The sequence below is a fragment of the Lontra canadensis genome, unplaced genomic scaffold, assembly GCF_010015895.1.
Source record: "Lontra canadensis isolate GAN:19392208 unplaced genomic scaffold, GSC_riverotter_1.0 scaffold1, whole genome shotgun sequence".
NCBI lineage: Eukaryota > Metazoa > Chordata > Mammalia > Carnivora > Mustelidae > Lontra > Lontra canadensis.
In genome coordinates this window covers 12,484,159-12,503,477 of record NW_022630995.1, presented here as the reverse complement: position 1 = coordinate 12,503,477, position 19,319 = coordinate 12,484,159, and the positions used below count along the sequence as shown (strand labels likewise).

Here is a 19,319-nt window from a genome sequence, read left to right as displayed (position 1 = left end):
ACTTTTGTGTAATAGTGAATTAGGTTGCAGGAGTAAAACATTTAATAGAGTGGTTAAGGAAACTCTGTGAAGCTGGTCTTTGAGCAAGACCATATTAAAGTGAAGAAATAAGACATGCATATGGTAGGGAAAGGTTCTCTTAGGCAGAGGCAACATCTTGTGCAATGACTCTAAATCAGGAATGTGCCTGGTGCGCTTAAGAAGTAGCAAGTGGTAGACATAAAAAAATCTTTATTATTTTTAATTGCTTCAAAAGATAATTGATTTTATTAAGCAAAATTAGTAACAACATATTATGAGCTTTATACACTGTGGGATTTAGAATATGAGAAAAAATAAAATGTTGTCCAGAAATAGCCCAAGGGATGGGAGAAAAAACTGGAACAATACAGCATAAACTTCTTATATCAGGTGAAGTGGTATAATATTATTTGAAAATAAATTGTAATAATATAAAGATATATATTGTAAATCATAAAGAGATGCTTAAAACTTTTAAGAAAGAGTTATAACTAATAGTAGAGATAAAGTATATAATAGAGATAAAGTGGAAAAAATATATAATTGACTAATCCAAAAGAAGGCAGAAAAGAGTAAAGGTGAAAAAGAACAGAAGAAACAAATACAAAGCAATTAGCAAAATGGTTAGATTTAAATACATAATGAGCACTGGAGGTTGTATATAAATGATGAATCACTAAAGTCTACTCCTGAAGCTAGTATTACACTATATGTTAATTAACCTGAATTTAAATAAAAACTTAAAACAAAATACCTAGATACATACATACAACCATATCAGTAATGACACTAAATGTAAATTATTTTTAAAACTCCAATTAAAAGGCAAAAATTACTAGATTGGTTAGAGAAGTAAGACCCAACTAAATTCTGTCTACAAAAAATCCTACTATACTTATAAAGGTATAAGTTAAAAGTAAAAGGATAGAAAAGTTATATATTTTACAAAACCAATCAAAAGAAAGCTAGAGTGACTCTATTAATATTTGACAAAGTTGGACCACAAAAAAAAGGGAATTAAGGAGAACTAAAGATGATGCATAATAATAAAGGAGGTCATTTTACCAACATAGGAATGATAGAACAATCCTAATGTGTGTGTAACGAATAACGGAGCTTCAAAGTACCTGAAGCAGATACCATTATAAGTCAGCGCAGAAATCAACAAATCCACATTGATAGTTTGAAATATCAACAATCTTTAGTAACTGATAGAATTGATAGACTGAAAAAAGGAAACAAAGTATCTTAGGAACATTATCAACCATCATGCCCCAGTTGACATTTTTAGAATGCTCCACCTAACAACAGCATAATATATATTGTTTTCCACTGCCTACGGAATATTTACCAAGAAAAAACACAATCTGGTTCAGAGCCCAACAAATTAAAAATAAATTAAATCTTAACAGGAGAATCAACCTACAAATTGATAACAGAAAGATATCTGGAAAATCCCCCAAATATTGGAAAATTAAATAACAACTTTCTAAATGACTGACTTATGGATTAAAAAGAAGTTACAATTAGAAATATTTTGAAGGAAAAATTATCTACTGTATAAAAATGTGTGGGACGCACCTAAGACAATGTTTAAGAGAAAATTTTATAGCTTTTTTATTTATTCATTTTTTTAAAGATTGTATTTGTCAGAGAGAGAGAGAGAGAGAGAGAGCGCACACAAGCAAGGGGAGTGGCAGGCAGAATCTTACCTCTACCTTAAGACACTAGAAAAAAAGTAGCATAAAGTAAACCAAGACAAAGTAGAAGAAAGGAATAATAAAGATAAGAGCAAAAGCTAATGAAACTGAAAATAGAAAAACAGAGAACCAATAATCACCAAAAACTTAAAATGACCCAAACATCCATCAACTACTAAATGGATAAATTGTAGTATAACCATGTAATGTACTCCTCCTCAGCCATAAAAGCCAACACGTTATACACGCAACAAGAAGGATAAATCTCTTAATGGTTTTATGATACATACAAAAAACTAAGAAAGAAGTTAGACACAAAAGACTATATACTGTTTGACTCCATCTGTATGACCTCTGAAAAAGATAACATTTTAGGAACAAAAATCAGACCAGTGATCCCTAGAAACTGGAGCAGGAATAGAAGATTCACTATCAATGGGCACAGGTAACTTTTTAAGGTAATGGATAAAGTCTATATCTTGGTTGTATACATTTGTCAAAACTCACAGAACTGTACCACTAGAAGAATAAATTTACTATAAAGGAAAATTAGGAAGAAAATTCTCATGAATATAAAAGGCAAATCAATCCTCTGGAACATCATGCATAATTATAGTGACTGCACTCAAGGAAAGTGCTAATGGACACAGAGTAGGTCCAAAGAAAGGAAACTAAAATGATCAAGGGGCCCCTAGAATTGCCATATGAGCTTAGAGTAGAAATACTAGACTCAAATCTGAAAAGAGTATAATGTTGAGTAGTGTCATTATCAAAAACTTGTTTAACGAATCCCAAAAAAGAAAGTGTTAAAAAGAGGATCATCCTTTAAAAATAAAATCATGTGAAATAGAAATTAGGACTTCTGAAAATAACACATTTATGAAACTCCTTCTAAGAGGTTGTGCTGATGGGAAACATGGTGGAGAAAAAGAGAACTTGTGCATGCTTATAAGTGTTGAAACCACAGGGGTGCTTGAGTGGTGCAGTCGGTTAAATGGCTAACTCTTAGTTTTGACTCAGTTGTGATCTCAGGTTTCTGAGATCAAGCCCTGCTTCAGGCTCCATGTTCAGCATGGAGTCTCCTTCAGATTCTCTCTCTCTCTCCCTTTGCCCCTCCTACTTGAGCTCTCTCTCTCTCTCTCTCTAAAATGAATAAATAAATATTTAAAGAATATATATTGAAACTATATATGGCAACTAGAAAATATTGTAGGGTATTTAATATCTAGCGTTGATAACATTCCAATGCAGATTATTACATGATACACCTTGTCCTGAGGTTGTCACTGGCAACACATTATTAAGCTGGATGGGCCCTTATAAGTGAAGTTCATGACCTTAAGGACATTCAACAAAAATGATTTATTTAGATGTAAGGAAAGAACTCCTTTTCTTCTGTAACAAATATCTTGGTGGGGTCCATGCATTTGTGGCAAGTATTCTTGGAAAATCCTGTGTATATTTTGCTTGCTATTTTTTCATGTTAAGACTCTCTTAGTAAGTCTTAGTCCTTACTTAGGAAGATTACCCTCCTTCATAGTAAGATTATTTCTAGGTGAAAGTTTCAGCAAGGTTTAGGCCATTCCATCTCCACATTTTAAATTATAACAAGGTGGGGGGAGAAAAATCATAAAAAATACACTTCATTTAAACCTTACTCTATGGCATAAGAACTTTTTAGTGTTCATTACTTTGAAATGTCTGTTCTAGAGAGTAGAGGAAACCTATCACTTTCCCAAATGGAGAATGGAAGTTTGTAATTAGGAAACTTCATTTGTTAATTATCTGGAGTATCAGAAGGTATCCCTTAAAGATCCCCTGCAGTTACTCTCAAGGGAAAAATATTCACATCATGTTCACAGACTGAATAGTCCAATCTCTTTGCGTATTCCTCAGTTAACATGGAAGTAGGTAAAGGTGCCTTCTCGAAATTTTAAACAAATATTTGTCATAATGAAAAGAGAAATTTCTCACCAAAAAAGAAGTCTGAGTACCTAATACAGGTAATATTCAATGATTATTTAATGTTATCCTGAATAGAAGGTTGGGTGTCTTTACTGAAAAGCCTTTCTGGTTCATGTTTACTTTTTTTTTTTTAATATAATTTTTTCTTTTTTTATTAACATATAATGTATTATTACCCTGGGGTACAGGTCTGTGAATCACCAGGTTTACACACTTCATAGCACATACCTTCCCCAATGTCGATAATCCCACCTCCCTCTCTCTATCCCCCTCCCGCCGGCAACCCTCATGTTTGCTTCTTAGAGTTCTCAATCTTCAACGCACTGGACTATAAAAAGAGCTACTAATTATCACTTATCTGTGGGCAAAATTTTCTTAAAACACATCCCTACATTTATTTCACCCCCACATAATTAGTGTTAGCTAATCTTGGTGATTCCATACCCCTGGCCAATGGCTGTTAAAGAGTAGACAGGCCAATTCACTTTTTGGCCAAAGATATGGGGTGGGGGGAGTTGGTTGGGGGATTTCTAGGAAAGATTTCCTTTCCTTTAAAATGAGCTAAACTCAGGGGCACCTGGGTGGCTCAGTCCATTAAGCATCTGCCTTCACCTCAGGTCATGATACCAGGGTCCTGTGATCAAGCCTCATGTCAGGCTCTCTGTTCAGAAGCCTTCTCCCTCCCCACTCTGCCCTCCTCTTGTTCATGCTCTATCTCTTAAATAAATAAATAAATAAATAAAATAATTAAAAATGGCTCCTTTTCTTTTCCTCTGGACACTATGTGTCAGTGTGACTCATGGGACTGCTACAGCTACCTTGCAAGTCTTGAGAAAAGCCAGCCTGGGGACAAAGCTGATTCACTAAGAACAGCATAGGGGAGAGAGAGAAAGAACCTGGCTCTCATGTAATGCAGTTGAGCTACCATATCAATTAGGACTAAGACCAGTCCTATTTTTAGAAATACTTTTATATTAAATAATTTTTCTTCTTGTGTAAGCCAGTTTGAGACTGGGTTTTTAATTAATTGTAATTGAAAGCACCTAAACTAATACACATTTTTAAATGTTAATTCCACAGCCTTAATTACCTTAATTAGTTTAAATGTCCTCCGGATAGGCAAAGGGTTTTTTTTTCCAAGAATATGCAAAGGGTTTTTTTTTCCTCCCCAGAATTAAAGATTCAGTTCAAGCCCTATTATAACTTTGATATAATTTTGATAGTTCAGACACAGGCTTTTGTATTACATGCATATAAAATATTGAAAAAGAAAACTGTATAACCCAAACATTGTCTATATTTTATGCAGTTTGGATGCATCTATTACAAATGCTTGATATGTTAATTACAAATATTTTTAGCAATTCTTTGAAATCAGGTCTTCAGGATTTTCCTTGGTAAAGAATTTTAATATTTATATATTCATTCAAAAAATAGTATTGAAATTTTTTACTGGTTGGGGGTAGAATGGTTAACCAGATATATTCATAGAGTTTACAGCCCAGGGGGAAATGCAAACATTAAAAAATATTATAGGAATATCTATATTATTATCATAATGAAAGCTGCTAAGGGAAATGCAAGGTGTTCTTCTATGCATATAACATAAAAATTTTATCTAGTGTAGGGGATTAGAGAAGATTCCCGGAGGACATTTAAACTAAAACCTGAAGGATTATCTAATTAGGTAGTTAGATGTGCTAATCATGCAGAGGAAGCAGCACATGTTGGGTGAGTTGAAGTTTGGCAAATTCAAATACTGAAATAAGATCAGGGTGGATTAAACACTGTGAGTGTGAAGGAGAACAGCCTCAAGTCACTGCAAAAAGATAAACAAAATAATTCCACAAACATTTTTTGTGTATGAGTATACAAAATTAGCTCTATAAATCTGGGCACTATTATATAAAGTTTATTAATGAATAATAAAAATACACAAAGTTCATCACGTTACTCTGAATATTTTTAAAATTTAGTCTTTGTAAAAATATGAGAAAAACAGCATTAACATGGATACCATAGACAAAAGGTATGCAAATTATAGAAATATTACCTGTGACCATTATACATAGAAACATCCTAGCATATTATTAACATTCTTCTGTTCTTTCTACCTATATTTCATATTATTACTTTATATTATTCTATTACTCTCTTCAGCCATTGATTACATGCTAATTTATTTTTGCTTGTGTGTGTAAAATTTTTCTCCAAAATTGTAAACACCTAAAGAGTAGAGGTTTCTCTTCTATTTCCAAAAGGCCCTTGCATGGCAGTTATTTATAAACTCTGGTTGACTTAGAAGATTTCAACTATGACTGAGTCACGATGAACTCCAGATACACAACTTGCCAGTATTTCATGGAGATAAAGAGGACATAAATCAACATTTGACACATAACAATTAGGAACAACCATAATAACTTCCCAGAATCAAATCAAGAATTCCTGGTCTGACGTTTTATTCTGTTCCCTGAGGCTGCAGAAAAATAATGACACATGTCATCTAATCATAAGGAGAACAACAAGACTGTCCCATTAAGGTTTTGAACTTCAGATCAGGTAATAGGCAAGGCATTTACTTTTTCCTCAAGTATGATCTAGGAATCCTCTTTTAAAATATTGACATAAGAGAAATTGAAAAGAAAAATGCTAAATTACTAAGAAGTGCATATCACCTCCCCTTCTATATAGCATGTCCAGCTGATTGGATCTATACTGGATCTGTACCTTCCATGTCCAGTCTCTTTTCTTTGTTTCATGAAATAGCCTAATGGTCTCTCAATAACTTTTTTTTTAACTTAATTCCATTTCTTTCAACCAAAATAATTTTACTCAGCCTCATCCAACACAGCATAATATGCTTCTTAAGATATCACATTCTGCCACTTGTGACCGAGTTTGGAAGAAAACTTTTTTTTTTTTTTTTTTTTTAAAGAAAAAGGGAAGGAGAGAGAAGCAGAGGGAGAGGGAGAGAGAGACTCTTAAGCAGGCTCCATTCCCTGCGCAGAGCCCCAGGTTGGACTCAATCTTACAACCCCGAGATGGTGACCTGAGCCTAAAACAAGAGTCAGATGCTCAACTGATTGAGCCACCCAGGCACCCCTGAGAGAACATCTTAAGGGACAGAATTAAAGTGCTATTAGTGACTGAAAAGCTAAGCATATACTCTCCTGACAAATATTTTGTATATTTGTTTATGTAAAACATTTTTGGTATGCCAATCTTAAAAAATCTTCAAAAGTTTGTCTATTATTCAAAGACAAAATAGTTATACAGAGTGCTATTAGTTACAATAAATTTAAACTGCTATATACTTTATTATATATATTTATATAGTATATATAAATTTATTTTAAATATATGCTATATAAATATGCTATATAAATATATATATATATTTATAGCTACTATATAAATATACTTTGCTATATACATATATCTGTATGCGTGTTTATCTGTATATACTTTTTGGTATCTGTGATATATATATATACATACACACACCACACATTCTGTTTGGTATCTGTGATATATATATATATATATATCTGTGATATATATATCACAGTGTCCTATTGTATTGTCCTATTGTATTGCTATGTAGTTTCTAGCAAATAGAATTGCTATGTAGCAATACATACTACACAATACAAAACTATATAGCAAATAAATTGCTATGTAGTTTCTAGCAAAATAAATAATTAAATATATAAAATTGTTTTTTAAAATGCAGTTACTTTCAATAAGCAGTCAGTGTTCTTTACTTAGATTCCTGTATGACTGGTATAAATGTTTGTATTTCAGTGGTATTTTGCAATCCAGTTCAGTGGGAGGAGGTATGATTAAGATATAAATGTCCTAGATATAGGAGATCAACAATGTTCTCATTTGCAATTAATATAATCTGCATGTTAAATAAACAAAATTAACATGTCCTAGAATCTTTCTGTCACATTTCTGAAGGGCCATGTGTGAAAGAGGTAATGAGTAGGTTGGAGTGCTAGATTGTATACAGAGAAGTTTAAGAGTTTCTCATTCTCATTTTCCCCTCAAATGCTCAATTGTCTTATCATTGATGAATTAACTAAAATATCATGCAACCCAAATGCTATTTCATTAGACTTACACTTCTTTCAAATAGTCATTTTTTATTTTTTGAAGGTCTGAGGATATATTAAGTGGTCCACTGGTAATTAATTAATCGCTATAATAAAATTATCTAATTCCCAGTAGTTTAAAGAAAACCAATGTAGCTATGGAATCACATAAAATCATTGGATTTTAAATTCTGAACTTTATTTATTTTTAAAAGATTTTATTTATTTATTTGATAGAGAGAGAGAGAGAGAGAGAGGAAACACAAGCAAGGGGAGTGAGAGATGGGACCAGGGAGCCCATCAAAGGGCCTGATCCTAGGACTCGGGAATCAGGACTGGAGCCGAAGGCAGATGTTTAACAACTGAGCCAACCAGGTGCCCCTAACTTCTGAATTTTTGAAGAAATCTTACAAACTGTATATATAGTTTAAACAGTGTAAATATTAAATTTTGTCTGTGTAAGAATACTTCAGATTCCATTATTGAATTTCATAATCTGATAGATTCTACTTCTATTTTTATGAATGGAGCAATAGAAATTTACTACTATATTTGCATGAACATCCATTAACCAACTTATAGTATTACATCTGCCTGCAGATAAAACTCTAAAAAGGAATTACAGCCAGAGGGGAACTTGGGTAGCTCAGTTGGTTAACCATCTGCCTTTGGCTCAGGTCATGATCCCAGGATCCTATGATCGAGTCCTGTATCCGGATCCTTGCTCAGTGGGAAGCCTGCTTCTCCCTCTGCCTTCTTCTCCCCACTGCTTGTGCTCACTGTCTCTCTCTCTGACAAATAAATAAATAAAATCTTAAAAAAAAACCAGAATTACAACCAGAAAAAAACTTATTTCATAGCCATACGAATAGTAATAGCCATATTTCATTAAGTATACTGCAGGATTTAGAATGCAATTCCCATATATTTTCTCCTATACAGTTAAACAGTTAAGTACCATAAATGCAACATTAGTATATGAATCAAAGAAAATGCAATTCTAATAGGTAGATTCCATTCTAAATGTTTATTTCATTTATGTTAATGAATAAGTAACACATAAGTAAAGCAGATAATCCAGTTCTAGGCACCTAGAACAACTCCTTACACATTAGCCTTGCATCAAAGTATATTTTACGTAAAATTTATTTAATCATTTCCAGAAAGACAGTCACAAATATAGTATCCTTTATCCTCATTAGTTTAGAGATATGCACGTTCTCCCTGAGTTCCTGATCCATTTAAAAAAAATTTTTTTTTGAGGGAATGTAGCTTGATCTTTCAACCTGATTTCCAGTTTAAAAATATCACACATAGGAGGTATGTAGATTAGTTTATTCTCATTGGGTACTAAGAATATACTCAGTTGGCTTTACTATGTTCCTTGATAATAAATGGAACTCTATGCAACTCTATCTCAATCATGCAAATTTCAAACTAATGGAGAGCCCTGAGAGAGTCAGGACAAATCACACAATACAAATAGATCAACACAACACTACTAAAAATTTGATTCAAAAGCCAGAAGTTTATGAACAAAGCCATTCTCAGTTAATAAGCTGTATCCTTCCATGTTGCCAGTTTCATTTAAGTAATGCTTAACATTTTTAAAAGCTGTTGTCAGCAAGAGAACAATGACAGCTAATCAGTTAAATAAATAACAATAAAGAGAAATGAATGGTTTTGCCAATTTTAAAGAAGTAGTAAATACTGACTAAATTCTTGCTGCTCTTATTGGGCCAATGGGTAAGGAACACAGGAGCAGGCCTAAACAAGAAATAGTTGCCCCAAAGAAGATGAATCATGAAAGGCAAGGATTCTAAGTTTATCTTTTCCTTGAAAGAGGGTAAATTTCTTAGGTTGACTACTGATAATGCAAAAAAGTGAAGATATTTGTCTCAGTCATTTTATCTGATAATATCCCAAGTACCCAATCACGATATCCCATGAGTTAATATGTTCTTAAAAGTGACACGAGGTAGAAGCAATAGAGAAATAAATTAACCCTTCCTCTATTGTGCCAGTAGCAGAAATAGTGGCCAGTAACACTAAAACAACTGAAGTCTGAGTTTGGAAATGAAGGTATAATCAGGGGATAGTAATCATCAAGGAGAAGATGATTATGGAAGGATGAATGATAACAGGGAGGAGAAGATAGGTAGTAGGGCCATAATGGAACAGGAAATGCCTCACTGACTTAGTAGAGAGGAAAGCTAAAATGACAACACTGATGTAGTTTTGAGGTGGTGTCTATACTATTATGTTCAACCCTGTCTGTAACAGGTCTCCACAACTCCTTCATGTCTACACATATGACCAAAATCATGAGTTCAGTGTGAAAGATGGGAGTAACATAACTGACCTGATTTTTACATTTATTTAGTTGATTAATTAATTAATTTATTAATTAAGAGAGTGAAAGAGAGAGCATGAACAAGGGGAGAGGCAGAGGGAGAAGCAGACTCCCAAGTAAGCAGGGAGCCCGACGTGTGGCCTGATCCTAGGATCCCAGGATCATGACCTGAGCAGAAGGTGGATGCCCAACTGACTGAGCCAACCAGGGACCCCTAGCTGACCTATTTTTAAATTACTTTTTAAAACTTTAATCAAGATGAAGCCATAGAGTCTTACTTTGTATGTCTTCCCTTATGATTTGACACTGCCACATTGTACTAAAGGTATCATTCATTCTAAGTCCTTTTATTTATTCAGGTTTATTTGACGGATTATGGAAAGAAGTAGTGCAGAGAATCTGTCAACGGGTATAAAAGGGGGAGATACAAGAGTTAAGGCAATTGTTGGATACCTCATAGATCAAATGATTAACTGGATTTTTTTCCCCCCTTTCTGCTTACAGTAGTTTATAGACACACCCTACAATCTGTTTGGCACTAGATTTTTTTTTTTCTATTTTCAGGAGTTAATTTTTGCCAACTTGCTCTACCTTATCTCATCTTTTGAGATGTGTGTCCAAGGTTGTTTGACATTCTTGTATCTAAGCAATCCAGTGTTTTTTAGATAGTATGAAGGATTTTTCAAATGTCCTGATAGTTTCCTTGGATCGTGTAATTTTTAAGTTGCATCAGTCATTCCATATATATGTGTGTGTGTGTGTGTGTGTGTGTGTGTGTATATATATATATATATATATACATAAAATAAGACCTGGAAGAGATTTCATTAGTTTGAACCATATGAAATTTTTGATACTCAGTCATTTTTAACCATAAAAGGAGCAATTTCATATGGTTCCCACTAGTGGATCACACTACTGTATATTTTCTATAGTTATATTTTAAAATAATTTATTTTTAGTATATATGAAATACCTAAGTTGTGGGCTGCTATCTTTACCCCATAAGAATGTTACATAAATTACTGAATGCTTCAAAGTAGCCTGTTTTCAAATATTGAGCAGTAATAAATAATTAATTATAAAATCTCAAAAACTTTGCAAAATAATCAGAGACATTTAAATACATTTTACTACTGGCAACTAAAGGGAATCAGTTAAAAGTCAAAGTTTAGTCATTTACACTATTGGAAGAAAATAAAAAGTACAGAATCCAAAACAGCAAATATCTCTCATATGTCTTTTTTTTTTTTTAAAGATTTTATTTATTTATTTGACAGACCGAGATCACAAGCAGGCAGAGAGTCAGGCAGAGAGAGAGGGGCACGTAGGCTCCCTGCTGAGCAGAGAGCCCAATGTGGGGCTCAATCCCAGCACCCTGAGATCATGACCCGAGCCGAAGGCAGAGGCTTTAACCCACTGAGCCACCCAGGTACCCCTCGTATGTCTTTGAATTGGCTTCTCAATCTGAGTTTCGAATGTGAATGTTCCTGAAAAGTTAAGGATTCAAACGTTTCATAAATAATTAAACCATATAATGAATATATGATTCAAGAGCATGAAAAATTTCTTGCTATTTTTCCCCAAATATCCATCCATTACGCTAACACATCGAACCCCATACTACTCCAAAGACACAACATCCTTTTTAAAGACTACCACAAATAACTGGACACAGCAACACACGTATTTTCTGGTCAGGGTACTGGTTTTCATGTCTTCCTACAATTGTTAAATAGTGTTAAGAGGGTTAGATCCTATTTAGATCTTCAGAAGACTTTAGTGGGAAACTTTTTCAATATTTAACATTTTCAAATGCATTTCACAAATTTAGCTTTCATTTATCTGTGGACAAAAGTAGGCTGTAGAGTGTTATCATATAAACTGAAAGTCTATTTTTTAAAAAATGCCAGCACTTATCACTACCAGGATTATCACTGATTCCAGAAATTATCAAAAGAAATAAAGCTAAGTAGAAAAGATTTTTGGAAAAAAGTACAAAACCTTTACCTCATACTGATCACATTTTAAATTCATATCCATTTGTTTTAGTTGTTTACCATGTCTCCTCTAAATTGTAAACACCATAAAAGTAGAGAATGTTTATTACACTCACGTACATGTCTATGTGTATATTTATGTGCATGCGGTATGTGTAAATATGCTCACATAATATAAACTCACTATAGATATGTGTATATATAGTATGTGTATACATGTATATATGTATATATATATTATGTGTGTATATAATGGGCTACTGGTATGCCATAAGTTAGAATAATAAGCATTAGTTGAATTAATGAATAAATAAAATTATAAAATCTAGTCTATAGTCATTTATCTGATGTTTTCATCTCTTCTACAATAAATTCCCATGGTATAAGTTTACTTCAAATGAATTATCTCCACTATTTAACTTCTTATTTACCTTCTGATTACTATCTCAAATTATCTCATAGGTCTTCTCAAATAGATTTGTAATAAAAAGTAAACTCCGGGGTCTTGGGTGGCATAGTTTGTTGAGCATTGGACTCTTGGTTTTGGCTCAGATTGTGATCTCAGGTTCTTGAGATAGAGGCCCTTGTTGGGCTCCATGCTCAGCATGGAGTCTGCTTGAGAGTCTGCTCCTTCTGCCACATGTACTCTCTCTCTCAAATAAATAAACAAATCCTTAAAAAAAAAAAAAGTAAACTTGAAATTTTCATTTACTCCAACTTTTCCTCTTTTCTTAGTCTCTGTTCTTTGGCTTTATGTTTATGTTTGGCATATGTTTCCATAAGTCAAGAGACAAATGTTGAGGGTCTACATTGGGCCAGGAAATGTGTTTGGCCTGGGAATACAGAGAGCTGTCTGTTAAACTGTGGTCCATAATTGTAAACAAATAGTTAACCATACAGAGAAGTGCCAACAGAAGTATTAATGTTTATTTGATTTTTCTTTTTCAGAGAGAGAGTGTGGGGGAAGAGTAGAGGGAGAGAGAGAAAATCTTAAGCAGCCTCCACGCCCAGTGCCCAATGTGTGGCTTGATCTAACAACCCTGAGATCATGACCTGATCTGAAATCAAGAGTTGGAGGCTTAACCAACTAAGCCCTGGCACCCCTGTTTATGTTTTTTTTTTTTTTTTTTTTAAACAGGATGGCTGTTCTTCAGGAATAATGAAGACATAATATGTGATGTAAGAGAAAATTTTCACAGTTATTTTGATTAGAATCTTCAAGGAAGATATGGGATCTCATCAACCATAAGAAGGAACACTCATTTTAGGCAGAAGAAACAACTTGTACATAGGCAGTCTCCTTGCCATTCCCTTCACTTAGTTCTGCAGCTGTACCAGGAAACAGTAGAACCACCAGACTACTCTGGTCTACCCTAATTGTTCTCAATCACAAATTATATCCTTTCTTCCTTGTGCTTAAATTTTTACTCAACTCTCTTAATAAAGTTCAGAGATTTTAATCTGATATAAAAGGCCCTTCACAGTCTGACTGATCACTCATTTCTCCTCATAATATCCAACATCTGTTTGTCAGTGTATGTTAAGTGTCATGACCTTTGCAAGGGCTGTGTTCTCCTAGGCCAGGATCCCTACTTCCTTCTCTTCCAATAATTCCAAAAACTTTTTTTTTTTAGACAAAACTCAATCATTATATATTCAGAGAAGTCTTTATGAGGTTGAGGGGGTTATTCCTGTAACATTCTTTATACTTATTTTTTCATATTTGTCAGATTGTGCCATCAGGGTGTGGCCTCCTGCCACTAAAGTATCTATATTGCTGGTAACCATATCTCTTATTTCTGCCTCACCTGGGGGAGGCACCAAATTTAATACTAGTGGAAAAAAAATCTATACTTTGGGATAATTTAAATGGTTTTTAGAGCCTCAAGAAAGTTAATGTCCTCCATATTAACTAGCTATTAAGTTCTTTGAAATCATGGAATTTAAAAGGACTTTAAGGCTAATGCAGTGTTTTTAAAATATTTTTGATCATGACCCACAGTAAGAGTGTTCTATATCATAGCATGGAACATACACATAATCATATATCTAAAACAGTCCCACAGTACAATGCTTAGACTTACTAGTTATGATATTGTAAAAATATAACAGAGTTAATACCAGATCTTACTTCACAGTTATTTAATTTAACAAAGAAAAAAAAAAACAAAAACAAAATGAGTAATACCCAGATAAACCAAGTAACAAATCAATAAAATAGCTTTGTGTTTACTCACAAAAATGACTTCAAGTCCCATTAATGGTGACAACTCCTCCTCCATTTACATTAATGTAAACTCCCCACACTTTACATGTAGAAGAAGTGAAGTCTTGGAGGTAAGTGACTTGTCAAGACAAATGAGCACAAAGCTGGATCCGGAAAACATCTAAATCTCATGCTAGTACTCTTTCCACTACACTACAGTGAGAAGAACAGGACTTCTGAGAAGCTATAGCATCTAATTCATTCATTCTTTGAAACTGAGACTCTTTGCCCCTTGAGCAAAATACCTTTACTAAGAAAGTCAGTGAACGCACTGCCTAACCTTTTAATCTCTATATCACAATCCACTTTTTTGACAGAGGATCTGTGTTAAAAATAATACTGTTCTAGAATCCAGTTAGAAGAGATACTTAATTATAAGAGATACAGAATTATAAACTCTAGATCCAACATGGTGAGGCTTCCATATAGAAATTTCATGTGTCGGTAATAATACTTTTAGGGTGGGAAAGTGAGTGAATGGAGATGATACCAGAAGTTGGGAAGAGAAGAATTCCACTGATGGAAAAAGCATACCACAGAATTCCGAGCAAAATGAGAATGAGAGAACTTCAAGCTCTTTGCTAATTCTTTAAAACTGAAATTGTTAGAATACTATAGTTATATGAATGTCTGTTATATATAAAAGTAATTTTTCTATCTGTACATTTTGTCTTACTCTGTCCTTATCTTTGTGAATTAGAAATAACACTTTCAGGGGTTTCTGGATGGATCAGTCTGTTAAAATGTTCTTGATTTTGGCTCAGGTCATGATCTCAGGGTCTTGAGATCAAACCCCACATCAAGCTCTGCACTCAGCAGGGAATCTGCTTGAGGTTCTTTCCCACTGACCCTCCCCCCTCACTCATGTTCTCTCTCTCTCTCTTTCTCTCTCTAATAAATAAATAAATCTTTAAAAAGAAGAAATAACACTTTCTCATATTTAATAAGAAGTATACCTCTTGTGGGGCACCTGGGTGGCACAATTGGTTAAGTGTTTGACTCTTTTCTTTTTTTTTTTTAAAGATTTTACTTAATTATTTGACACAGAGAGAGAGATCACAAGTAGGCAGAGAGGCAGGCAGAGAGAGAGGGGGAAGCAGGCTCCCTGCTGAGCAGAGAGCCCGATGTGGGGCTCAATCCCAGGACCCTGAGATCATGACCTGAGCCAAAGGCAGAGGCTTAACCCACTGAGCCACCCAGGTGCCCCTAAGTGTCTGACTCTTGATTTCAGCTCAGGTCATGATCTCAGGATCATGAGATCCAGCTGCATGTTAGGTTCTGTGCTCAGTGTGGACTCACCTTGAGATTCTCTCTCTCCCTCCCACCCTGCCCCTCCCACTTGTTCTCCTCCCTCCCTAAAATAAATAAATAAATCATAAAAAAAGAAGTACACCTTTCATATTTAATAAGAGGTACCTATAATATGCTATATCAACCTGTCCTGAAACGGCCTTTGGAGAGAAGCTCTCTCTATATGTGAAATAGATCATCTTCCTCAGGCTCACGCTATTATTTCAGAGTGATTTAGGAAGGGCAAGAGCACTCATTATGTAAGAGTGCTGGAGCCTACAGGCTTAAAGTATTATTCTTCATTGAAGACAAAAATCAAATGACTGTACAATTATAATGATCACAGAAACATGACTAAGTTTGAAACCTCAGTCAGCAGACCACATGGGAAATTGGTGTCTATAGAGAAGTCAAGGACCTCTCTGAGAAGAAACAAAGTTAGACTAAGCAGGCATTTGAATGAAATCACTCATATCAAATATTAGTTATTCATTTCTGAGTCTATAAAATGATAGCCTGAAATTACCTAAATGTATATACATATACAAATTTATTTACCATAAATTCATTACTTGATCAATTATTTCAGAGTCCAATTGTGAAAAATGTCACATACACCATAGATTTTTTTTAACTCAATAATTATTTAGATATTTAGATATAAATATTTTAATTTTCATCCTTCATTCACGATACATATAATCTTAATGCTACCACACTTTTTATTATTTAGAATTAAAAACTGAAATTCCAATAAACTCTCCTTTTATATCTCAGGTTTTCCAGATATACTTCACAAAGCATTACGGACAAAAATTTATACCAAGCTACTGATCATACCAAAGAAATTAAACTATTATAAATCATTCTTTTGAAGCAAAGGTTTTTCTAAATGTTTAAATATAATATAGTTAGATATATTACTGCACATCATTTCTACTTCTGTTATTTAGAAAGGAACATGTTGGCTCCTTTTGTTTAAAAATTCTTGTGTGTAGAAATAGCAACAAAATAAAACTTTAACCCAAAATACAGTAACGCACATAAAAACAAAAACAAAAACAAACAAAAAAAACCACCTTATTTTTAAAGCACTCTTGACCAGCCAGCATTTGTCCTGCCTTTCTCAGGAGTTGTGTCTGTTGGTAACTCTGTTCCTGTTGGTAACTCTGACTGAGAAAAGCTGAGTACTTACGCGTACATCATGGACCCAGGACTGGGGCAGCTTCTATCCAGTCACCATCTGATCTCTATCAGTCAGGTCAGGGCTAGGAGGCTGGAAAATAACGAGAGTCACTGGCAACAAGAAAGAAAACAAGTCCAACGTGTTTAGTGACTGAGATCTCGAATCCTGATATAGCCCGATAAGAACATGATCAATTTTGTGCCAGCTAGTTCAACACCGTGAAGTAATTATTAATACTTCATAGCACAGAGAAGCTCCAAGCAGTGGACGGCACACAGAGTGCAACTGTTGATGATTCAGAAGACCACACTTTTCCAGTTGGGGAGGTATGATCGGCATTGAGGTGTGGCTCCAATTTGTTTAAAAAAAAAACAAAAAACAAAAAACAAAACATTAGAGTACATCAATGGTATGTCCTTCTTCATGAGAATTGTTATGTCTCTTCCCATGCGGTATGGTGGTGTGGTAAGAACCTGAGCTATGGGCCCGAGACAAGCACCCTGCCACCTTGTTGGTGCGACCCTGGGCAAGCTGCTTAGCTTATTGGGACTTATTTTGCTTAAAAGTAAAATGGCAGGACTGTATAGCTTTTTCGACTGCTGTCCATTTTAGTTCTAAAGATTACAGATTTTATTGAAAGAATTTATTTACCCCCAAAACGCAAAAGAAGAATGTGATTGTTTTATTTTTTTTAAAGGATAGCTTAGGGGTGCCTGGCTCAGTCAGTTAAGTGTCCGACTCTTGATTTTGGCTCAGGTCATGAGCTCAGGGTCCTGATATTGAGCCCTTGCATTAGGCTCCACACCAGGGAGTCTGCTTGGGATTCTCTCCCTTTCCCTCTCCTTCTGCCCCTCCCCCCACTCATGCACCCTCTCTGTCTCCTCTCTCTCTAAAATAAATAAAACCATTTAAAAAAGAAATAGCTTATTTCATCTAAGCAGCCATCAAGAGAAATGAAATCTTGCCATTTGCGACGACGTGGATGGAACTAGAGGGTATAATGCTTAACAAAATAAGTCAATCAGAGAAAGACAACTATCATATGATCTCCCTGATATGAGGAAGTGGAGATGCAACATGGGGGGTTTGGGGATAGGAGAAGAATAAATGAAACAAGATGGGATTGGGAGGGAGACAAACCATAAGTGACTCGTAATCTCACAAAACAAACTGAGGGTTGCTGGGGGGAGGGGAGTTGGAAGAGGGGGGTGGGGTTATGGACACTGGGGAGGGTATGTGCTAAGGTGAGTGCTGTGAAGTGTGTAAACCTGGCAATTCACAGACCTGTACCCCTGGGGATAAAAATATATTATATGTTTATAAAAAATAAAAATTAAAAAAAATAGCTTATTTCATCTTAATGGTATTTATAAATAGTCATTTTAGATATTTGAATTTTTTCAGAGATCTTGGTCTGAATATATGAACTTCTAGTGAAGATAGTAAAGTTTCAGCATGAATATTACAATTTTAAGAGCTGCTTTTAAAGGTTTAGAGTCAGGAGATAGTAAAGAAAAGAAAGCTTTAAATATGAGTCTGCATTGTTCTTACAGAAAACCTTTATTTAAAATACTATAAGCTATGTGAATGTAATATTAACATTTTAATTATAATATTCAACAAAATCATTAATATGAAATATATTTCCCAAGACACTTTACAAATGGAAAAACTGAGCCAGATTTTCAGTTAGTGTAATCATTGATAATATGACAAAGAAAAACATATAACAATATAATTTTGAAAAGGAATAAAAATTTCTGAGTAAATAGTTCACAAAACTTACCAAAACACTTTACCTATGTTAAAAATTATAACTTAATTTAGCAAAAAGTAATTTTATTCTTTGGAGATTTTTTTCCAAAAATAAAAAATCATTTTAAAAAATCTAATAAAAAAGTGCTAAAAATTACATTAATTTTAATATATGACTATAATACACTATTATTTCTATATTATAATACTGTGCTAACTTGAAATTAGCATTATATACATATGCTTTTAAAATGTTTTTAATGTTTACATTAAAATATTCTTCATTAATAAATTAATATTATGTTTGTACACATTAATATTATAATTGAATTTGTTAAAGTTTATAAAAATATCCTCAGCTCTTTATGTTAGTAAAAATAATACAGAGAAAATAAACTCTTGGCTCAAGTGGAGAAAATTATGCTATACAGAATCACGTGAGTACAAGAAGCAGCTTTGAGGTCTGGAACGAGATGTGGTTTGCATATATTTCTTATATTCATAAATATTCAAAAAAAGTAGCTCAACTGTTTCCCTCAGGAATCTTTCTTCTTATGCCCTTCTCTCAAGTTATCCTCTATCTGATTTCAAATTTTCTATTTCTTTCATTATTTTTGTTTTTTTCCTCTTCTGCTTTCAGCGAATATGTAAAATAACTCATCTTTATTCTCTGAGGTAATATC

The 19,319-nt window shown here is 33.9% G+C and overlaps 1 protein-coding gene across 1 annotated transcript in view; it reads right to left on the bottom strand.

Moving 5' to 3' along the window:
- Positions 1–19,319, bottom strand: part of TMPRSS11F (transmembrane serine protease 11F) — a 95,102-nt gene that overhangs the window by 56,998 nt on the left and 18,785 nt on the right. The window contains exon 2 of the mRNA XM_032864317.1: positions 16,891–16,971. Within this exon, the coding sequence (XP_032720208.1) occupies positions 16,891–16,901 (11 nt within the window). The 5' untranslated portion in view covers positions 16,902–16,971. The remainder of the gene's footprint in view (positions 1–16,890; positions 16,972–19,319) is intronic.